We start from the raw sequence: 20,681 nt of genomic DNA, 5'->3' as shown, positions 1-20,681 counted from the left end.
ACACACACACACACACACACACACACACACACACACACACACACACACACACACACACACAACCCTAATAGTAGAGAAACTCTTGTACATTCAGTTTCTATACTGATGGTTAAAGTATTATGTATATAGAGTAATGTACAATATACTTTCTGACTACTTAGCTGAAGACCAGAAGCTGAAGGTTGATCTGCAACAACAGGAGGAAGAGGAGTGAGGAAGAGGAGGGAGGAAGAAGAGGGAGGAAGAGGGAGGAAGAGGAGGGAGGAAGAGGGAGGAAGATTGAGGAAGAGGAGAGAGGAAGAGGGAGGAAGAGGGAGGAAGAAGAGGAAGGAAGAAGAGGAAGGAAGAGGAAGGAAGAGGTAGGAAGAGTGAGGAAGAGGAGGGAGGAGGGAGGAAGAGGAGGGAGGAAGAGGAGGGAGGAAGAGGGAGGAAGAGGGAGGAAGAGGGATGAAGAGGGAGAAAGAGGAGGGAGGAAGAGGGAGGAAGAGGGAGGAAGAGGAGGGAGGAAGAGGGGTTAGAAGTATAGTTTTAGGCTACGATAAAAAATAAAAAGAGGTTTTTGCTGCAGAGTGAGAATTTATGAATGACCTGAGGAGGAGAAGCAGAGCAACAGAGAGAGAGAGGAGGAGGAGGAGGAGGAAGAGGAGGAGGACGGGGAGGAGGAGGAAGAGGAGGGAGATCACAGGGGTGAGGAGGGTGAGGGGGTGAGGACGGGGGGAGGGGGGGAGGCCAGAGGGGTAAACAACCAGATAATGTAGAGTTTGTCATATAGAATGTGGCAGATTGAGAGGTCTTTATATTCACTCTCCTTATTCTCTCCATCCTCATAACTTCACCTCCTCGGGCTTCTCTTCACCTCATCCTCTCTCCTCCTCTCTCCTTCTCTCTCCTCCTCTCTCCTCCTCTCTCTTCCTCTCTCCTTCTCTCTCCTCCTCTCTCCTCCTCTCTCTTCCTCTCTCCTTCTCTCTCCTCCTCTCTCCTCCTCTCTCTTCCTCTCTCCTTCTCTCTCCTCCTCTCTCCTCCTCTCTCGTCACCACTCCTTATCTCCTCATCTCCTCATCTCTCCTCCACTCATCTTCTTCTTTCTTCCCTTTATTTCTACTTTTCTAGTTTCTTTCCTTCCTTAATCTTTGTTTCTTCACCTCCCTCCTTCCTTTCCTCTCCTCTGTCTTTTCTTTCTTCTTTCTTGGTTTCATCCCTCGCTCCCAGCTCTCTTCTGTAGGTGACGGAGAAATTCAGGCTTCAAAAGAACACTGACCCTTTTCATCTCTCACACACACACACAGACACACACACACACTCACTCACACAGACACACAGACACACACATACACATACACGCACAGACACAGACACACACACACACACACACACATACACAGACACACACAGAAACACACACAGACCCACACGAATGAGTTGTAACGTATAACGCTTCTCTAACATTAGTATGTTGTCAACACACACACACACACACACACACACACACACAGGTTGTGTTTAGAAGCACAAACACAGTAATGAAACACAACATGAAAACAGGTGACGTTACCCTGGAGAGAGAAAGAGGAGACGTTGTCCTCTGAGGAAACGAGGGAAGAATAAAATCCTGAGGGAGACGAGAGGGAGAAGTGACAAATGTGCAGCTGAAGATAAACACAGAGGTGAAGAAGAAGAAGAAGAATTGGAAGAAGAAGATGAAGAAGAAGAAGAAGAAGAAGAAGAAGAAGAAGAAGAAGAAGAAGAAGAAGAAGAAGAAGAAGAAGAAGAAGAAGAAGAAGAAGAAGAAGAAGAAGAAGAAGAAGAAGAAGAAGAAGAAGAAGAAGAAGAAGAAGAAGAAGAAGATGAAGAAGAAGAAGAAGAAGAAGAGTCATCTTTCTAAACGCTCATCATGTTGATATTAAGTTTTTGGACAACATGAATACGTATTTTATAATTTATTTACTGTTTTGTGTCCACACTGTTGGTTTAGTGTGTGTCACACACAAAGACACACACACGCACAGACACACACGCACACACAGACACACCTGCAGCCAAATAACAACCTATTATTGATTTTTAGAGCAGTTTGTGCTGCAGGGAAACTTCACCTGAACCAGACCTGTCACAGTGTGTGTGTGTGTGTGTGTGTGTGTGTGTGTGTGTGTGTGTGTGTGTGTGTGTGTGTGTGTGTGTGTGTGTGTGTGTGTGTGTGTGTGTGTGTGTTTCTCTGTGTGTGTGTAGGAGCTATCACTATGTGTTGCGGTCGACTGGACAGACTCACACTGATCCCGGCTCCGTCTCTTTTGCTCCGAGCAGAAACAAACAGTAAAACGTGTTTGTCACACAACAAACACACAATTAAACACTAGAGAAAGAGGTGAACACAAAGTGATCGACTGTGGAAAATAAAATCAGTCCCTGTGAAATCATCTGACCTGTGTTTTATAGGAGTTGTGTTCTTAAATTATATTCTCTATCCTATATAAATCTCTATGTTAGTTATTTTTATTTGTCAATTTGTCAATCATTTTGTGCTTTAAAAATAAAGATACAAAAAACAACTATACTAAAAAATACTTCTTTATTTGCATTGAAAAAAACCAGGTGTTCTTGTGTTTCCAGTATTTTCATATGAACCATTTCTGAGTGAGACTGATACTGAACATAAAGATCCTGATATGCTGCGAAATAAGACACTTCCAAAAGGACACGTCCTCTAAACCCACACACACACACACACACTCACTGAAACCCACACACACACTCACAGACACACACATTCCTCCACTGCCTTTACACAACCACCATGACAGGAGCGCTCGCCTGCAGCTTGAATCCACTGAGAAATATTCAATAAACAGCAGAATCTCTCTCCTCCATTATCCTGCTGCCAAGGGACCAGCGTCCACACACACACACACACACACACACACACACAAACACTGTTTACATGTTGTAATTTGTCAGCAACATTAACACAATGCACAATAGTGACTCAATACACTGTGAATATACAACAACATCAGCCTGTGAGCAAAGGACAGGAGGGAACCAGTGTGTGTGAGGACTGGGGGTGGGGGGGGGCTGATTTACAGAGAATTAGGCAAGCAAGAACACACACACACACACACACACACACACACACACACACACACACACACACACACACACACACACACACACACACACACACACAGACACACACACACCATGTGCAGGAACATGATAAGAAATACAGGATCATTCATCTGCTTGCTGGAAGTCCCCCCCCCCTCCTCTCTTCCCTTTGACTCCCATCTTCTCCTCCTTTCTCTCGCTCCGTCTCACCTCCCTCACCCTCCAGCCCAGGCAGGGGGGAGGGGGGTGGGTGGGTGGGTGGGATGGGGGGTGAGACAGAGGAGGGGGGGGGGGTGTTTGTGCTGCACCTTTCAAACACACCGATCATTCTGCGTGCGTCACACAGGGAGCAGCTCTACTGAGCGCGTGCAGAAGCTAAACGCTAACGTGCTAACGCTTGGCAGCTGTAACCTTTACGAGTTTGTTTACGCTGACGTCACGTTGAGAAAAAAGATGCGTTCGTTTAAAATGTTGTAACCGTCAGAGGCCACTTACGTCCTTTACGTTAGCATGGTCGTTAAACAATACATCCACTAGGGGGCGGAGTCCAGAGATTCTGGCAACATCCAACATGGCGTCTGAGGAGGAGGAGCTGATCTCGTTCCTCTAGAAGACGACGTGAACACGTTTCTTTTCCAAATGATTCATCATGATGAAATCACTTCCTGGCGTCTGATGCTCCCATCGCTTAAATTCGCTACACTGCCCCCCAAGGCTTCCTGTGGTACTGCTCTGTTTGGTCTGTTTCCTGAGTGTAAGAGTTCAGAAGAGATCGGAATGAAGACTCAGGTATTTGATTCATTTTGGAACTTAGATTAGATTAGATTAGATTCAACTTTATTGTCATTGCACAGTACAAGTACTTATACAACGAAATGCAGTTTAGCGTCTAACCAGAAGTGCAAAAAAGGCAGTAAAAGTGCAGAGTATTGTGCATATTAAAGTGAAAATGTAAATAAATAAGATCTGTACAGTAGAAATATATATGGAATATTACAGTATTAACAGGAATTGTAAGATATAAGGAATGATTGTGGATTTTTGTGTTTGTTTTTGTTAGTGATTTTGTGATTTCTGAAATTTTTCTGAAACTGGTGTAAAGTGTAAATAAAATAAATAGGCTTTATATAGACTTGATCTCTTCTTCATAGCTTCTCTGTTTCATTTTAATCTGCAGAGTGTTTCTGATCCGGCTCTCCTCTGATCTGCAGAGACGTCACGGCTCCTGTCGCTGATAAAGAGATTTACTCTGATGGAGAAGGGATTCACAGCGTAGATGACTCACACACAGTCTCTAACACAGGGTCTGTTCACAGGTTCTAGTCATTGAGAAGGTTCTAAAGGTTCCTACACTCTGGACACGTCATCATCATCATCAAGTTTTATTTGTATAGCCCATATTCACAAATCACATTCGTCTCATAGGGCTTTAACATGGTGAGACATCCTCTGTCCTTAACCCTCAACAAGAGTCAGGACAAACTACTAAAAACCTTTTTAACAGGTAAAAATATGTAGAAACCTCAGAGAGACACATGTGAGGATCCGTCTCCCAGGACGGACACAAGTGCAATAGATGTCAAGTGTTAAGAAAACATCATCAGGATTAAAGTTTTTAGAAGCATTGATGAGGGTAAACATTTTTTCAATACTATATGTGAAGCAGTCCTGCTGCAAACATAGTCTCTGGTCAGCAGCAAGATCTGGATCCAGCATCAGGATGAGATCCACTATAGTCCACAGTTATTGTCCACCGCCGCCAGTTAGAATCCATCATCAGCTGCCGCCTCGGTCGTGGTCCCTCATCATCCGATGCCAAGGCGACAAAGGATCCTCCATTACAACGACGATCAGCTGGCACGATACAGAATCCACCGAACTGGATCCACCATTGCGACCTCTGACGCGCGATCCACAATCATAATCCATGGTGCGGCCACAGCTGTGGCCCTGCATCCGCGGGCGCTAAGGCACAGTGTGTGCGTGTTTGCAGTTCAGTGGTTCTTCTAGAGCTTCTGGAGTCTGAGGTTCTCAGTCAACGATCCTCGATGATCCTCAAAGGTCTTAAGAAGGTTCTACTGGTTCTTACTGGTTCCACCGGCTCTTGGAGGTTCTAGCTAGTTTGTGTTGGCAGATCCTTTCAGAGTTGTGTTGATTCTTTACGAAGGTCCCAAGGTGCCAGAGGTTCTGATGGACTCTAGCACTTAGCTTAGCATAGCAGCTGCTCGTATGACAGCAGATTGTTAGCATCTGTATGTTGCTTCAGCAAAGTTCATTCAAACTGCATCACCTCTGTTTCCTCTGCATGTGACACGATGATAAACCACTGCTCACATCTGGTTGAGCCGCCGGCTCTGAGACGCCATGAAGCAGAGAACGAGGAGGGACTACATCCCAGCTAATAGTTCACAGATAACTCTCAGTTATAAATTGAATACAGGGAAACAGAATGGTATGTAAATATGTATTCTACATGCATATTTATAAAGCTGAGTGAGTGGAGGGATTTGCTCCGTCACGTATTTCAAACTGCTTCCACACAATGAGGCAGAGGAACTTAATGTGGGGGAGAAAAAAACACAAATGAATTTCATCACATTCAGAATTCAGGGTCTTTGTGCTGCAGGAAGAATAAACTGTTCATTGTCACTTCGCTCATGATCTGAATTTACTGAGTGAGGAAATAAGTGAAGACCCAGAAAACACAAATGAATGTATATGAACAGTTTCATACGTACAGACACAGAATATGAATCCTGTGGTTTGTCCTCTGGAGGAGACACCGTCTGAAAGTCTCTGACTCAGAGTGAAAGACAGATCTTAGAGACTCAGGACTCGTTCACACCTGGTTCAGAGCTTCAGACTCTTCAGTTCAGTGTGAAGCTCTGAACATCAGGTGTGAACGGTTCCTCAGAGCAGAGGAGGACATCTGGGTCTGGATCCAACTGGACCTGGTTCTGTTCCAGTCTTCACCTCCGACGATACGTTTGAACCACAAGGACGTTCGTTTGGTGCATTTCAACTAGTGTAGAGTACTGTGGAGTACTGTAGTACTGTAGAGTACTGTGGAGTACTGTAGTATTGTAGTACTGTAGAGTACTGTAGTACTGTAGTACTGTAGTACTGTGGAGTACTGTAGAGTACTGTAGTACTGTAGTACTGTAGTACTGTGGAGTACTGTAGAGTACTGTAGTACTGTAGTATTGTAGTACTGTGGAGTACTGTAGAGTACTGTAGTATTGTAGTACTGTGGAGTACTGTAGAGTACTGTAGTATTGTAGGACTCCACCAACTTACAACACGCCCACGTCAGAAGCCGTCTACAAACCAATCAGAGTCAAGTATAGGTAGACTCCGCCCACATTGATGACGATACTTTGTTAATCTGCTGGATTACGTTGAGAATAAAGATAAAAGAAGATAAAGATATAAACAGTGTTGACAGTTCTATCTGTGATCATGTTTCTATGATTTACATTAGTTTCCTCCACAGGAGAAAAGCACGTGAGCAACATGAACTCAGTTCCATGAAGCGTCTCTGATCCAGTGAAGCATCGATGAGTCATCGAACTGGAGCAGCTCATTGGAATGCAGCCGACGTTAACCTTGTTTTTTAAGCTACAATTTCCTGCCACGACAAAAATCCGGGCATGAAACCGTCCTGAGAGGAGAACCAATCACAGCGGTGCTGGTGCATCATGGGACGTGTCGGGTCTTTCAGTAAAGGAAGTGGATCTTCTCCGCTGGGCTGAAGCTGGCGTGTCTGATTGCCGACTCATCTCCTGAGGCCGGGACACAGTGAGGTGTGTGTTACTGTGTCATGCTCCAGTTCTCCTCACGTGTGTGTTTAACGTGCTCCGGAGCTGAAGTCGACTTCCTCTGCTCCACAGACGCCTGGACGTCCTGAACTCTGTCATGTGTCCAGATCCACACTGCACGTCACTGGAGCCGGAACGACACACAACACAAGAGAGGCTGACACACATTCTCCAGATGTGAGAGAAGTTTCTAGAATTCTTAGACAGATAAAAAGACCCATAATGCAATGCTTTGTCTGAATGCGTATCCTTCAGCCACACTTCACCTGTCGCTGCTGACGTAAAGTTGATTCATGAGTTTCTGAAAACGCTGGTTTATTATTCTGAGGAGAGGAGGAGATTGTGGTGAAGAATAAATTAAACATAAAAACACGACATTCATCATTCTCTCCTGCAAAATGTATTTATGTGCGTGTGTGTTCGTTTGTGTGTGTGTGTGTGTGTGTGTGTCAGTACTTGTAACAGATGTTTGACGTCAGTTAGACACTGCGAGTGAAGAGTGTCAGAAGTAATAAGTGTTGAACAGTGTGAGGCTGCAGAGTAAACAGTGTGTATCAGATGTGTGTTGTGTTAACACTGAGGTGACGTCTGTGAGAACATGTTCTCATAGAACCTAACGAAAACACAGCAGAGGAACTAGAACAAACTTTCCAGGAACACAGAGTGTATGTATGTGTGTGTGTCTGTGTCTAATATCCCTGTACAGTCATTAGTTGAATCTGGGTCTCGGAGCTGAAACGGTGTCGTTACAAAGTTACAGTTAAACACGTTGTTTTATTCATGTTTCATCTCACAACATTTAATCAAATCCGCACAAACATCCTTGACCCACTTTCCTATTCACACTCTCACTCACGCACACGCAGACAAACACACACAGACAGACACACACACTAGGGTTTGTTTTCTTTTAGATTTTCTGTTCATTTCTGTCAATAGTGTTACTTTGTTTGTAAACCAGGGCTTCAGAGTGCGACCACTAATCTGTGAAGTCAAATGTTCCTCGGTGGCACGAGTGCGTTCAACATTTATCTGTTGTGTGTCTGTATTAGATCACACACACAGGCCCCGCCCCCAATCACACAAACACCCACACACGGTGAACGAGGCGCTAAAATCAAACCGTGGTGACAGAAAGTGACCGAAGACAAACATTAATATCTGTAATTAAGCAGAAGAGGTTTCCTTGTCCCGTGATTGACAGCTGGGACTGACTCCTGATTGGTCGAGCTGTGAATGAGAGATTTTTTAGCATCACTTCTGGAGGAGATGTGTCGTCCATCTTTATTCACAGGTTGTGATGTCACTGACAGCCGCTCTGGGTGAATTACATGTTGTTAAGTTTACATTTGGCATTAGTGGTTTGATTTCTTTGTTAGAAGATGAAGAGGCGACTTAAAGAAGGATCATGAATCAGCTGTGAGACGTGTGGAGCAGCAGAACAGGTTCAACCTTCAGGATTCTGATGTTACAACAAACAAAGCAGATTTGAACGCATCGTAAATCTTCTTTCTCTGAGTGATTCATGTTTTTGACGAGTGCGGTAAGACAGAGAGCGACTCAGCGATACGGTTTGTGATCAACACTCGTGGTCGCATCAATCAGTGACTCGCTACTTTAGCTTCTCTCCCTCCTCTGTCATCACGCCTCCGACTCGCCGCTCTGCGTTTCCTGTCTTGTTTTCCTGACTTTAAATTCCTGCCAACCTGTAATCATCGCTGTCGGCGGCAGAATGTCAGTCTCCCACACACAGACACACACACACACACACACAAACACACAGACACACACACACAGACACACACAGACGTTCACAGTGTGAGGTGGAGATGAACACAGGTGTCAGCTGGGAGAAATGGCAGCCATCACTCTGATAATACGGCTCAAACAGACAAATCCTTTCTGGAAACCTATTTGTTGTGTCGCTCTTCTTTTCTTTTCTATTTCTTAAAGGATGTGTGGACACAGTCGCTCTCCTCAAAGCTCGTGTGCAGATTCACACAAACACACACAACACTGACAAACACAAATTCAGGACCTCTATAAAACAGTGAACATTTTCTGAAGTTAGTGTTTCACACATGAAGAAGCAGCGGGACATTGTCCGGGTCCGACTCGTTCACACCTACAGGAAAATGTTAATATGTACATGAGAAACATAAACTCTGAACCAAATGTTTCAGACTTGTATTCGTTGCCTCAGAGTTGAAAGCTAAAGTCAGGGGGTCACGTCCGAGCTTCAGACTTTGTAAAACTACGATCATCATTTCCTGAGCGTCACTTTTCAGATTCTGAGACGACAGCCCTCGTGAGAAACTCAGACCTTCAGGAAAATACAACTTCCACAAAAAACATACAAAACTCACCACAGCTCTGACCTGTTGGTTCTGAAGTGTCCCACTGGGGCTGATGGGAAATGGTGTTTATTGCAGAAGATGAAGTACCTCGTTCTGGAGCCTCGACCCCATGACCTTTGCTCTCAGAGCTGAATCCTGACGAGTCCACAGATCTGAACATTCACACAAATCTTCAAATGTAAATAAATGAAAATGCAACGCAGCATCTTTTTCTGGCAGCAAAGTAAACGCTGCTGCTCCTTCAACCTTTCTGCTCCAGATAAAAAAGATTCATGTCATGTGTTCAGCTGCTTCTGAGCTTCAATATGGAATCTTCCACAGAACCAGTTCCCCCAGCGAACACCTTCATGTCTGGATCCACATCTCCACTGTTCATCTGATGAACGTCACAACAAAACTCTTCAGCTTCTTTCAAAGGAACAAACAATGATTTGTCTTTTCACATGGAGCTGCTGGATTCTTATCAGCTTTATTTGATTAAACGTTTCTGCTTCTGATTCATTCTGATCTTCTGAGATCGACTCGGCTGTGGTGAGGGATCTGCTGCTAACATCAGGTGGTGAAGACTCATTTCTCAGGTTTGTATCTGTCACGTGTTTGAAGCTTCATCCTCAGAGCCCTCAGTTTGTGATGAATCCTGCTGGTCTCACATCAGGTCATTCAGACATTAGTGTAGTTTCCCTCTGAGGCTGGCAGGAGGATCTCGGGAGGATCTCAGGAGGATCTCTGGAGGATCTCAGGAGGAACTCGGGAGGAAGTCTGGAGGATCTCAGGAGGATCTCTGGAGGATGTCAGGAGGATCTCGGGAGGATCTCGGAAGGATCTCAGGAGGATCTCAGGAGGATCTCGGGAGGAGCTCAGGAGGAAGTCTGGAGGATCTCGGGAGGAAGTCTAAAGAATTTCAGGAGGATCTCAGGAGGATCTCAGGAGGATCTCAGGAGGAAGTCTGGAGGATCTCAGGAGGAAGTCTAGAGGAAGTCAGGAGGATTCAGGAGGATGTCAGGAGGATCTCGGGAGGATCTCGGAATGATCTCAGGAGGATCTCAGGAGGATCTCGGGAGGAGCTCAGGAGGACGTCTGGAGGATCTCGGGAGGAAGTCTAAAGAATTTCAGGAGGATCTCAGGAGGATCTCAGGAGGATCTCAGGAGGATCTCAGGAGGATCTCAGGAGGATCTCAGGAGGATCTCAGGAGGAAGTCTAGAGGATCTCAGGAGGATCTCAGGAGGATCTCGGGAGGATCTCAGGAGGAAGTCTGGATCCTCTGAGTCGACAAGAGATTACCCAGAGTTCAGTGCAGGTCTGGAAGCAGCGTTAGTAAAGCCAACACGAATAGATGATTAAAAAATGCTAATTCTTCTAATGAACTAATGATTTGTTTTGTTTACTTGAATCAGAAGCAGCCTGACCAATCAGGAATCAGCATTAAATTAAGATCGGTATGAATCTTTAAAGTCAAATTAAATCAATTAAGTTGTAAATCACCAACTAAAACCAGATGAGATGTAATGCTATAGCTGCTCTGAGATCAGTCTCTACTTCCCTGTTTGTGCAACTTTGAAAACACAGATTCATCTCAGCCGAGCAGGAAGTGAACATCTGGCTGATCAGTGAGTCGTTGATGGATTCCCGGGCTTCACGTATGGAAAGTGTCTCAGCTCAGATCAATGAAGCGTCTTTAAACCCTCTTCATCGTCTTCATTACAGACGAGTCCTCTTCCTCCTGTGTGCACGACGCGCCCACGGCTGCAGATGAGGATCTAATAAAAGGCAGCGGAGAAAACGACTTCACGTCTGGTGTAACACACGGAGGTTAAACGGGAAGGAATTGGCTTTAGATTGAAGTGATTTGTGTGTTTTAGCCTGAAGTTCCTGCGCCGACGCTGCTGCAGTAATTCAATTACTTAAAAAAATCTGAGCAGACTGAAGCAATTCCCACTCAATACACACACACACGCTCACACACACACACACACAGACACACACTCACACACACACAGACACACACACTCACTGCAGGCCTTCCTTGGGAGATACGTTCCTTCCTTCATCTCTTTCATGAGCGAGAGGCTTCAGAGGATAAGCGTGAGATCAAACACAGCACCGGTTAAACCACAGCAATTACACTCTCCACCTGAGGGAGGGAGGGAGAAGGAGGGAGGGAGAGGGAGAGGGAGAGGGAGAGGGAGAGGGAGAGGGAGAGGGAGAGGGAGAGGGAGAGGGAGAGGGAGAGGGAGAGGGAGAGGGAGAGGGAGAGGGAGAGGGAGAGGGAGAGAGGGAGAGGGAGAGGGAGAGGGAGAGGGAGAGAGCGATAGAGCGAGAAAATAAGTGTAATGAGAACAGATTGCAGATCAGGATTCAGAGCGCTGCTGAATTAAAGAGAGTAGTAGAGGGAGACCGGGATCGTCCAGGTGATGTGTTTTAATAAGACACGACTCGCGGCGCCCCCTGGTGTCCACGCAGGTGTGTGCGGTGGAGAGTTCACGTGTGTTCACTCGGTTGTGTTTGTGTGGACAGTATCAGCTGCTTATGAATAGACTCATCACTCTGTTGACAACTCACAACAAATTAATTTCTGGACCATTAATTAAAGGAGAGCTGCTGGTTGTGTTGAGTGTCTCGGCTGCTCGGAGGGATTGTGCACTCAGGTGTGAAAGAAGACAACATTTAATATAAACACAATAACCAGACAATAACAACAGAATCATGAACACAGAGGGTGAGGTGGATTGTGAAAATATAGAAGAATAAAAGCATAAATATCTATATATATATTGGGATTTTTTTGGGAACTATTGTTTTACACATGGACAAGTTATTTATAACTCTAACATGCTACATATGTGAGTTCGTTTCTGGTTTGTATGTTTTCTCATACATATACATATTACATATACATATGTTTACAATCCAACAGCCTCTCATCATACCTAACAATAAAAGGCCGGGCACTAGGACCTTGGGGAGTCTGCATCGCTGCTGCGCTGGCTTTCTCACTCTGCCAAGTAACGTCTCTCATCAAGACAGCAGGATTACAGCCAAGGAGTTTAGCTCATAGTAAATGATGCACGGAGTGAAATTGTAATTACAGTTAGTTACAGAATGTAGCTATCTGTAGTTGTTAACGCTTGTTACCTGCTTAAATTTAGGTTAACTTGAGGCAAATGAAAGGGGATATTGTAATGAGCTATGTTAACACTAAGCTAGCTATTTTGTTAGAAAATGTCTCCAGTGAGCAAGAGTGTGAACGAGCAAATTTGAAATGTAAGAAATAACTATTTTTGAAATAATTTGAATGTATTTTTGTGTATTGTGTATCTTATTCCCTTCTGCTCATAATACAACAAATAAACAACTCAGAAGTTGACACAGACAGGTCCATTCTCCATCCATTGTGTGTGGTCCCTTTAAGAATGAGGATTTGGGAGTGAGGGGGATATGAAAACTAGTATATCCGTCTTTCCTTTACAAGCAGGAAAATTATTTCGCTCTATTTGAGAAAAGTTCATATTTGTGTTGTAAAATTTCACAGTGACCCTGAAATTCTGTCTCTTCTGTTATCTCATACTGAATGACTGCAAGCAAAGATACAGAGAAAAATCACAGTCTTTCTGATTGAACCAATCTATGAACTGTCTGAAACAATGGATATCCGCAGCCCCAAATGAGCCCAAAGAAAATTGGCGTGCGATGTGCGCGCAAACCTTCGCCAACATTAGGGGCTAAGCCCCCCCTTTCTTTCAATCCTATAAACGCCCCTGGTGGACATTATCAAAACAGAGAATCGTCATGGCAACCCATGTAGCTGCAGTGGTTTCCAGTGGTTTAAAGATCCGGGGTCTGAAGAGGAGGACAGGTTTCCCCCGAGGCTCCGCCCTCTCTTCTCTGCTGACAATAAATCATCACTATGCAACGATTCTATCTTAAATCATCAGTTTAATTAAAGTGAGTTTTAAAATGTAATTCACATAAGAGAGCAGATTTTAAGTAACATAACAACTTGTTAAAATTACATTTAAAACAAAAGGAAATTAAAAAGAAAAAAAATCTAAAAAATGGAAAATAAAGAAAGTGATAAAAATGATAAAAGCGCAGGAGTGAAAGTAAAATCTAGTTCTAGAAAAGCTGCGTCTCTGATTTTCCCTCGGCTGATGTTTGATGTCCACAGCTTCCTCGTGGGGAAAAAATACTAATTAAAAGTAATTGGTTACTACAACATTATCATAACTGATGTCAATATTAGGACAAAACTTCAGATTACTTCCTGACGTGTGTGTCCTCCCACATTTACACAACATGTCATATCTGTGTGACGCTCTGTAATAACTGAGGATGAGATTATCTCCATGGTTTGTCTCCAGGTGATAATCAAACTGTAATTGTCTCGTCTCCACTCGTCAGCAGAGGGAGTTCAACTTCAGGGTAAAGCAGCTCGTTAACAGTCCGTCACCGCAGCCGCGTGACGACAGCGCCGGCTGCTATATGCTACAGTCAATCATCTCAAACTGAAATGTAATTACATTCTGAGAGAGGTTCAGATTCACTCCTGCAGAGAAGCTCCAGTTTCATACCTCGTGAATATTTTAAATCAAAACTCCTCTCGGTGAGGATCTGTTGTTTCCTCAGGACGTTGTTCTGTAACATCTGTGTTACTGATGGAAATAATACAGAGAAACACAAGGAACCTTCTCAGTGTTTTACATCTCATTCAGCTGAAGATGACTTTGTTCTCCTGATGTTTTTTCCACTGACTGTATCAGTAACATCAGATAGCAGATTAACAGATAAACAGATTAGTTGAATATGAATTAGAGGTTTTACTGTGATTACATCTGATGTGTGAATCAAACCCATAAAAAACACTTCACGTGTCCTTCTCCCTGAAGGAAACAGTGGGATCTTCATTGGTCCTACAAACCTCCAGCAGGGGGCAGCGACGCTGGAAAACACTGCGTCACCGTTACACTTTAATTCTGTTCTTCATGACGACTCACAGCAGCAGCGTCACGTCTTCACTTCTGTCTCTGGAGATAAACGCTGGAGGTGAATGTGAAACAGGGAGGAGGTGGAGGAGGTGGAGTATGGGGGGGGGGTATTAAGCGGAGACAGGTCGGGGGGGTGAAAGTGATTAGAAACACAATCCTGTTAGACTGAGATGGGACAGAGAACAAAGACAGAAAGAGAAAGTGGCGGCGATACGGCGAGCAGCTTCCAGCCGCTGATAAGGACGAGCACAGGTGGGGAGAGGGAGGGGAAGGGGGGGGGGGATCCTGACACCGGGAATCTGGTTCATGCTGTGTAACATCTGCACATACATTCACACACTCCACCCCCTGAGACACACACACACACACACATGCACCTGTTTGTCATGTTCTCAGAGGGAACGTTCAGTTTAATGAATTCAGTGGAAAACATTAATATGTGTTTTATTTCTCAGTGTACGGACGTGTTTGTGTTTCCAGAAATCAGGACGAGCTCCTCAGAGTGAAGTCAAATCAACAGAGATGAATCCAACACGTGTTCTGCAGACCTTTGTGTTCCTGAACAGCTGAGATGGATTATGATTGAACATGTAAACGTGATTGTTCGACTAACAGCAACTTTCTCCTCCTGGTTTTAGTTTGAAAACCCTGAGGTTGTGTTTCAGTCGGAAGCAGACTTCCTACTTCCTGTTTACACCACATGACCAGTGGATGTGAACATGATCAGCTGCGTCAGTGTGGACGGAGATTGATTCAGTTTGAAACTAAATTAAATTTGCTCAGAGATTTAAAAAACACAAGATGATTTGATAATGAGACAATTGAACCTCTGAGTATAATAATCAGCTTTTAAAGGGAATTATAAATAAAGCGATTTTCTCATCAGATGTTTATTTCCTGCTCTGTGCTTCTCTCTGAATTCTGCTGGTGTTTCCACAGATGTGTTGGAGCTGAATCTCGTCCAGACGCTCACAGCAGAGTCCAAATTAATCCAAACTCCACCTGAGACGTTCAAGGACGTTCAGACGACCTGAGCGACTCGACTGAGACACAATCCATGTTTCTGAGCAGCGTGTTCTCTCATCCTCAGCCAAGCACGACAATGAGCACGAGGTGTGTGTGTCTGTGTGTGTGTCTGTCGTGACCTTGACACAAACAGAATTTGTAGGATTCTCTCGAGGCGTTCTTAAAATAACAGATTCACAAGGTAAGAACATTTATATGAAAGTCCATAAAGGCTCATATCTCCTGATCCAGTTTACATGAAACAAAGATGTGGGACCAGGATCAACTTCTACTGCAAAGCAACACGACAACATCCAGAACAGCATCACGTCTTCACCTGATGAGAAGACAAACGTAACCATGACAACAGTCTGTGTGTCAGGACGTCAGGGCTCTTCTTCTTCTTCTTCTTCTTCTTCTTGTGTTCTCCTCTGCGTGTGTGTTAAGATTTCTTAAACTCCGTATAACAATAATAATAAAAAGTCTGAATTGTTCTCAATCCCATAGTGATCCAGCTTCTCTTGACAATCATCAGGTGTGTGTGTGTGTGCGTGTGTGTGTGTGTGTGTGCGTGTGTGTGTGTGTGTGTGCGTGTGTGTGTGTGTGTGTGTGTTCAGGAGTAATCATTACAGGAAATTAAATCCCTCTCTCTGTACATATGACTCATGAGGTGATTAAAGATGTGAAGGAACCTGCAGAAATTATCCTTTGAAATGACTGCAGAGCTGAATGGTAACCATAGCAACACTCACTCTACATACTGCTGAAGTGCTCTCGGGCCGGACTCAGACGCTCAAGCAGAGTTTGACTCGCTGGACGGATTCGAACACAGGACGTATCTCTTCTCTCAGCTTCATCTTGGACATCGTTCCTCAGGCCGAGCAGATCACGTGATCTCAGAGAAACTCTGGTCGTGAACTCGCTGCTGGAGGAGGAACGAGATGTGCTATCGTCCCTCTCCTGAGCCGGAGAGCACCCTGCTCCAAAATAACTGTATTTACTCTGAAATTAACACAATGATCCATTCAGAAACTCAATTTTAACTCTATTAAAGCCTCTCTCCCTGTCGGTCATGCCTTTGTTGCTGTAATCGTCCGTCTCTGCTTCTCTGACTTCACTTCTTTGAACATGAATCGTCTGGAGCTCAAACCTTCAGCAGAGCGAGGGGAACATTTTAATTCAGCCGCACAAGAGGGAAGAGAAGCCATGACGGAGAAGCAGGTAGGAGTGGGTTAGAGCCTGTGGCGCCACACACACACACACACACACAGACACACACACACACACACCATCACCGCTGGTTCACTAGCTTTGTGAGGACCGTAGCTGTAACAATCACAAACTCAACCTATTTGGAAATGTTGTTGTTAATTCCCTCCTGCTGTGCGATGGCGTCGACTCCTCTGGACCAGCTGGCGTGAGGAAGACGAGCAACACGCGAACTTCATCACACGTGTCATTCGGTGTTGAAACGACCGAAAAGGGGCGTCGACATCCGGTGGTTTGGAAGACGTGGTCGTTTAGGTTTGGCTAATTAAGTAAAGCTAACTAGGCTGATATATGGTAGAGTGCTCTCTAACTCCACTCTCCAACTACAGAGAAGGAAATGTGACTCAAACGCAGACCTGTGGTTTTCAAAATAAAACAGGACCAGCTGAGTTTCCTTCTCCAGACGGAAAATACGTCTGTAACAGAGATGATGTGTTCTCAAACTAAAACGTAGTCGTGTGGATTTAAATTTAAATTTGTCCACAGGTACAGCTCACTGGTATCGTAAGACAACCCCCCCCCCCCCACACACACACACACACACACACACACACAGATACATATGCAAATCGTGGAGCTAATGAATTTCTGAATTCCAGCTTCGGCTCGTGTGATGGTAATGAGCTTACTTTGGCATGAGCTCATAAAGGAGAGAGGGAATGAACCAAATCATATGTGCACCCACACACACACACACACACACACACACACAGGGATCTAAGCCAAACACAATCTCCTGCTGACAGTTGCTCATCACCCCCCCCCCTCTCTCTCTCTCTCCCTCTCGTCTGCTCAACCTGCTTTTCCGCCTCATGTCACCTGTTTAAACCTGTTAGCATGAGAACGCTAAACACGCTCACTCACGTTATTCTATTGTTCTGTTGACAACGTTCAGCATGAGACACACACCTAACAGACACACATCTGACATACACACCTGACACACACACACCTAACAGACACACCCCTGACCCACACACACCTGGGGGTTATATGGTCATCACAGCTGAAGCCAGTGAAGGATCAGTATTATAAATATATAACAATATTATATCGTTGAATAATTGTGACATGGCTATCTTAACAAAATATACTGTTAGACACAAATACTCCATCATGCATTTTCTGTGTTGACTCTCTGTATCACTCAACTCATAAAGAAGCAGAATCTTGCTCTTTGAAAAAACTTTAATTGATAAATCCTTAAAATCTTTGGGGGGGTTGAATATTTCTGATTGCAACTGTACATACATAGTACTCTCACGGCTGTAAAAGGTTAGCTACTGTATACAAATGAACTTGGTATTAACATGAACATGGCTTCAGTGTAACAAGTCATCAACATGCTAGGTAATGACAAAGACATTCAACAACAACACAAAGTCACAGGTTTACTTTTCTGGCAGACAATGTTCCCAACGAGCTGCATCCAGGCTCCAGCTGAGCTCGGCTGGTTCTCAACTTCCTGTAAGTTCCCTGTTATAGGATAACTTCTGCAAAAAAAGTGTCAAAATCTCCCAAATTCCTGAGCTTAACTTCCCGTGGAAAGTTTCCAGAAAGTTTCCAGAAATGTTCCGCCCCTTTGCAACACTCATCAGGATCAACACAGGTTCTAAAACATCACACAACCTGAATTCTACATTGATTTAAAAAACAACAGCAACATTAGTTATTTCAAACACATTCATGTAAGTGTAATTATAGATTTCTGTCTTTACAAAGTGAGAACTAAATATGTGTGATAAAGGAAGGTCAGTGTTTGATTGACAGCTGATCTCTGTGCGGAGCAGAAACATCACCACGACGAACTTTGATCAACAAACATTGCGACAAAAGAAGTTAAAGATTTAAACACAGAATCTAAATCACTTCTTTTAATGACTCGAGTCTATTTGAGTTTACACAACTCAGCTGTGGATCCAGACCAACCAACTCTAACTCCAGCATAGAGAGGCTGAGTGAACGTGGTCTGGACTCTGTGGAGGAGAGTCATGGTGCCAGAGACGCTGTAGAAGGACAGAACACCTGCACTGTGATCCAGGTACACTCCTATTCTGGAGGTCCCAGGACCTGACACTGGAGTCCTGATGTTGTTGTATTGAAAGTAATAACTGTTTCCATAACAACATAATGACCAAGATTTATCATTGAATCCAAATGCAGATTCATGTCTTCTGATATTGTTGTGTGTGACTGCTACAAAAACTCCTCCCAACACCCCCACCCCTACCTCCACCTCCCAATAACAACGTCCAATCAGACTCTCTCTACTCAGGACCTGACAACAACCAGTGAATCTGTCTGGGTGATCAGAATAAGACTGATCTTCTCTCATACGTGTTACTTTTCTGTTTCCCTCAGATAATAACAAACGTCTGTGTGCTGTGTTTGGATCCATTGTGATTTCCTGGGAATATTTTAAGAAGTCAGCTCTGGTCTCTGGCTCTGGTTGTCCCAGTAAAACATCCACTTGAGACACAATCTGTAAAATCTCACTCAGAATGTCCTGTAGTCGACCTCTGACCTGTGACACAGCTGCTGTCACGTCCTCAAAGTACCTCAGAGGACGGATCCTGAAGCTGGATGAGTGTGTAGATTCACTGAGTGGTGACAGTGAGGGGTAGTTGTGTAGAAGCTGGTTGTGATCCTCTGTGTCTGAGAGCTGCTTCAGTTCATGGTCTTTCCTCTTCAGCTCAGTGATCTCCTGCTCCAGTCTCTCCTGAAGCTCTCTGACTCGACTCACTTCAGTTTCCTGCTGGGATCTGATCTGCTGCTCCACATCAGAGCTTCTTTTCTCCAGCAGACGGATCAGTTCAGTGAAGATCTTCTCACTGTGCTTCACTGCTTTATCAGCAGAGGCATTGACGGCCTCCTCCTCCTGTTGAAGCAGCTTCACGTCCTTCTCTGTGTCCTGGACTCTCTGCTGGATGGTTTGTCTCCTCAGCCCGAGCTCTCTCTGCCTCCCAGTCCTTTCTGCTGCAGCTGACACTGTGTCGTGGTCTTTATGTTCCTCCACAGAGCAGAGAGAACAGATACACTGCTGATCAGTGCGGCAGAACATTTTCATCACCTTGTTGTGACGAGAGCAGATGTTCTCCTGGAGCTTCTCCGAGGGCTCCACCAGCTTGTGCTTCTTCAATGCAGCTGACTGAAGATGACGCTGGAGGTGTTTCTCACAATAAGAGGCCAAACAATTCAAACAGGACTTGAGGGCTTTCAGTTTTCTCCCAGTGCAGACATCACAGGCCACATCTTCAGGTCCAGCATAGCAGTGATCAGCAGGAGCAGCTTGGAGTCCAGTCTTCTTCAGCTCCTCCAGTGAATTAGCTAACATGGTGTTTGTCTGCAGGACAGGCCTCGGTGTGAAGGTCTGTCTACACTGAGGACAGCTGTAGCTTCTTCTCTCCTCCTCTTTGTCCCAGTGGGTGTTAATACAGCTCTTACAGTAGCTGTGTCCACAGACAGCAGTCACCGGATCCTTCAGTAGATCCTCACAGATCCAACAGGAGAATCTTTCTCTGTCCAGTTGATTTTCTTGCTGCTCCATTTCAGCTGCTGCCAGAGACTGAAGAACAGGTTCACTTCCTCTGAAGAGGAAACAGATCTCTGCTCCTCCCTCTCTCATTCACTCCCTGCAGTGACTCATCTCCCACTGTTCCCAGCTTGATGTTAACTGGTTCTTATACTGACACACCTGTGAAGGGAGGAGACACAGACATGTCCTGACTAGGAGCTGGTTGTGTTAGAGGAAGAAGTTGTTGGTGTTTCAGGATTTACTGCATTTTACAGCAGCCTGTTGTCACCTGGTGTTAAGAGGAGAGTCAGTGAGAGGCCGAGTGTGTTTTACGAAGACTGAAAAACTAACAAAATAGAATAGAGGTTACGTTAAGGTTAAGATCGTCTTTACTGTCTCCGAGGGGCCAGTTGGTTTGTAAACAGTAGTCACACACAACCCATACACATAACAATACATATATACACAAAAAGAGCACAAAGAATCCATTAGTCCTTTGTTAAAATACAAAAATATATTAAATTTGTTTGTGCCAAACATCACGTCTACAGCTGGTCTCTCTCTCTCTCTCTCTCTCTCTCTCTCTCTCTCTCTCTCTCTCTCTCTCTCTCTCTCTCTCTCTCTCAGTTGCAT

At 44.5% G+C, this 20,681-nt stretch overlaps 1 protein-coding gene across 1 annotated transcript; it reads right to left on the bottom strand.

Annotated features, from left to right (window-relative positions):
- Window positions 1-18,422: 18,422 nt before the first annotated feature.
- LOC133014414 (tripartite motif-containing protein 16-like) lies at window positions 18,423-20,081 on the bottom strand. The gene has a single exon (XM_061081649.1). It carries the CDS (start codon window positions 20,079-20,081, stop codon window positions 18,423-18,425), a length of 1,659 nt encoding a protein of 552 aa, XP_060937632.1.
- Between the last annotated feature and the right edge of the window lie 600 nt (window positions 20,082-20,681).

This window comes from Limanda limanda, chromosome 1 (assembly GCF_963576545.1).
Source record: "Limanda limanda chromosome 1, fLimLim1.1, whole genome shotgun sequence".
NCBI lineage: Eukaryota > Metazoa > Chordata > Actinopteri > Pleuronectiformes > Pleuronectidae > Limanda > Limanda limanda.
Note: the sequence above shows the minus strand (reverse complement) of the source record. Positions and strands in the feature narration are given on the sequence as shown.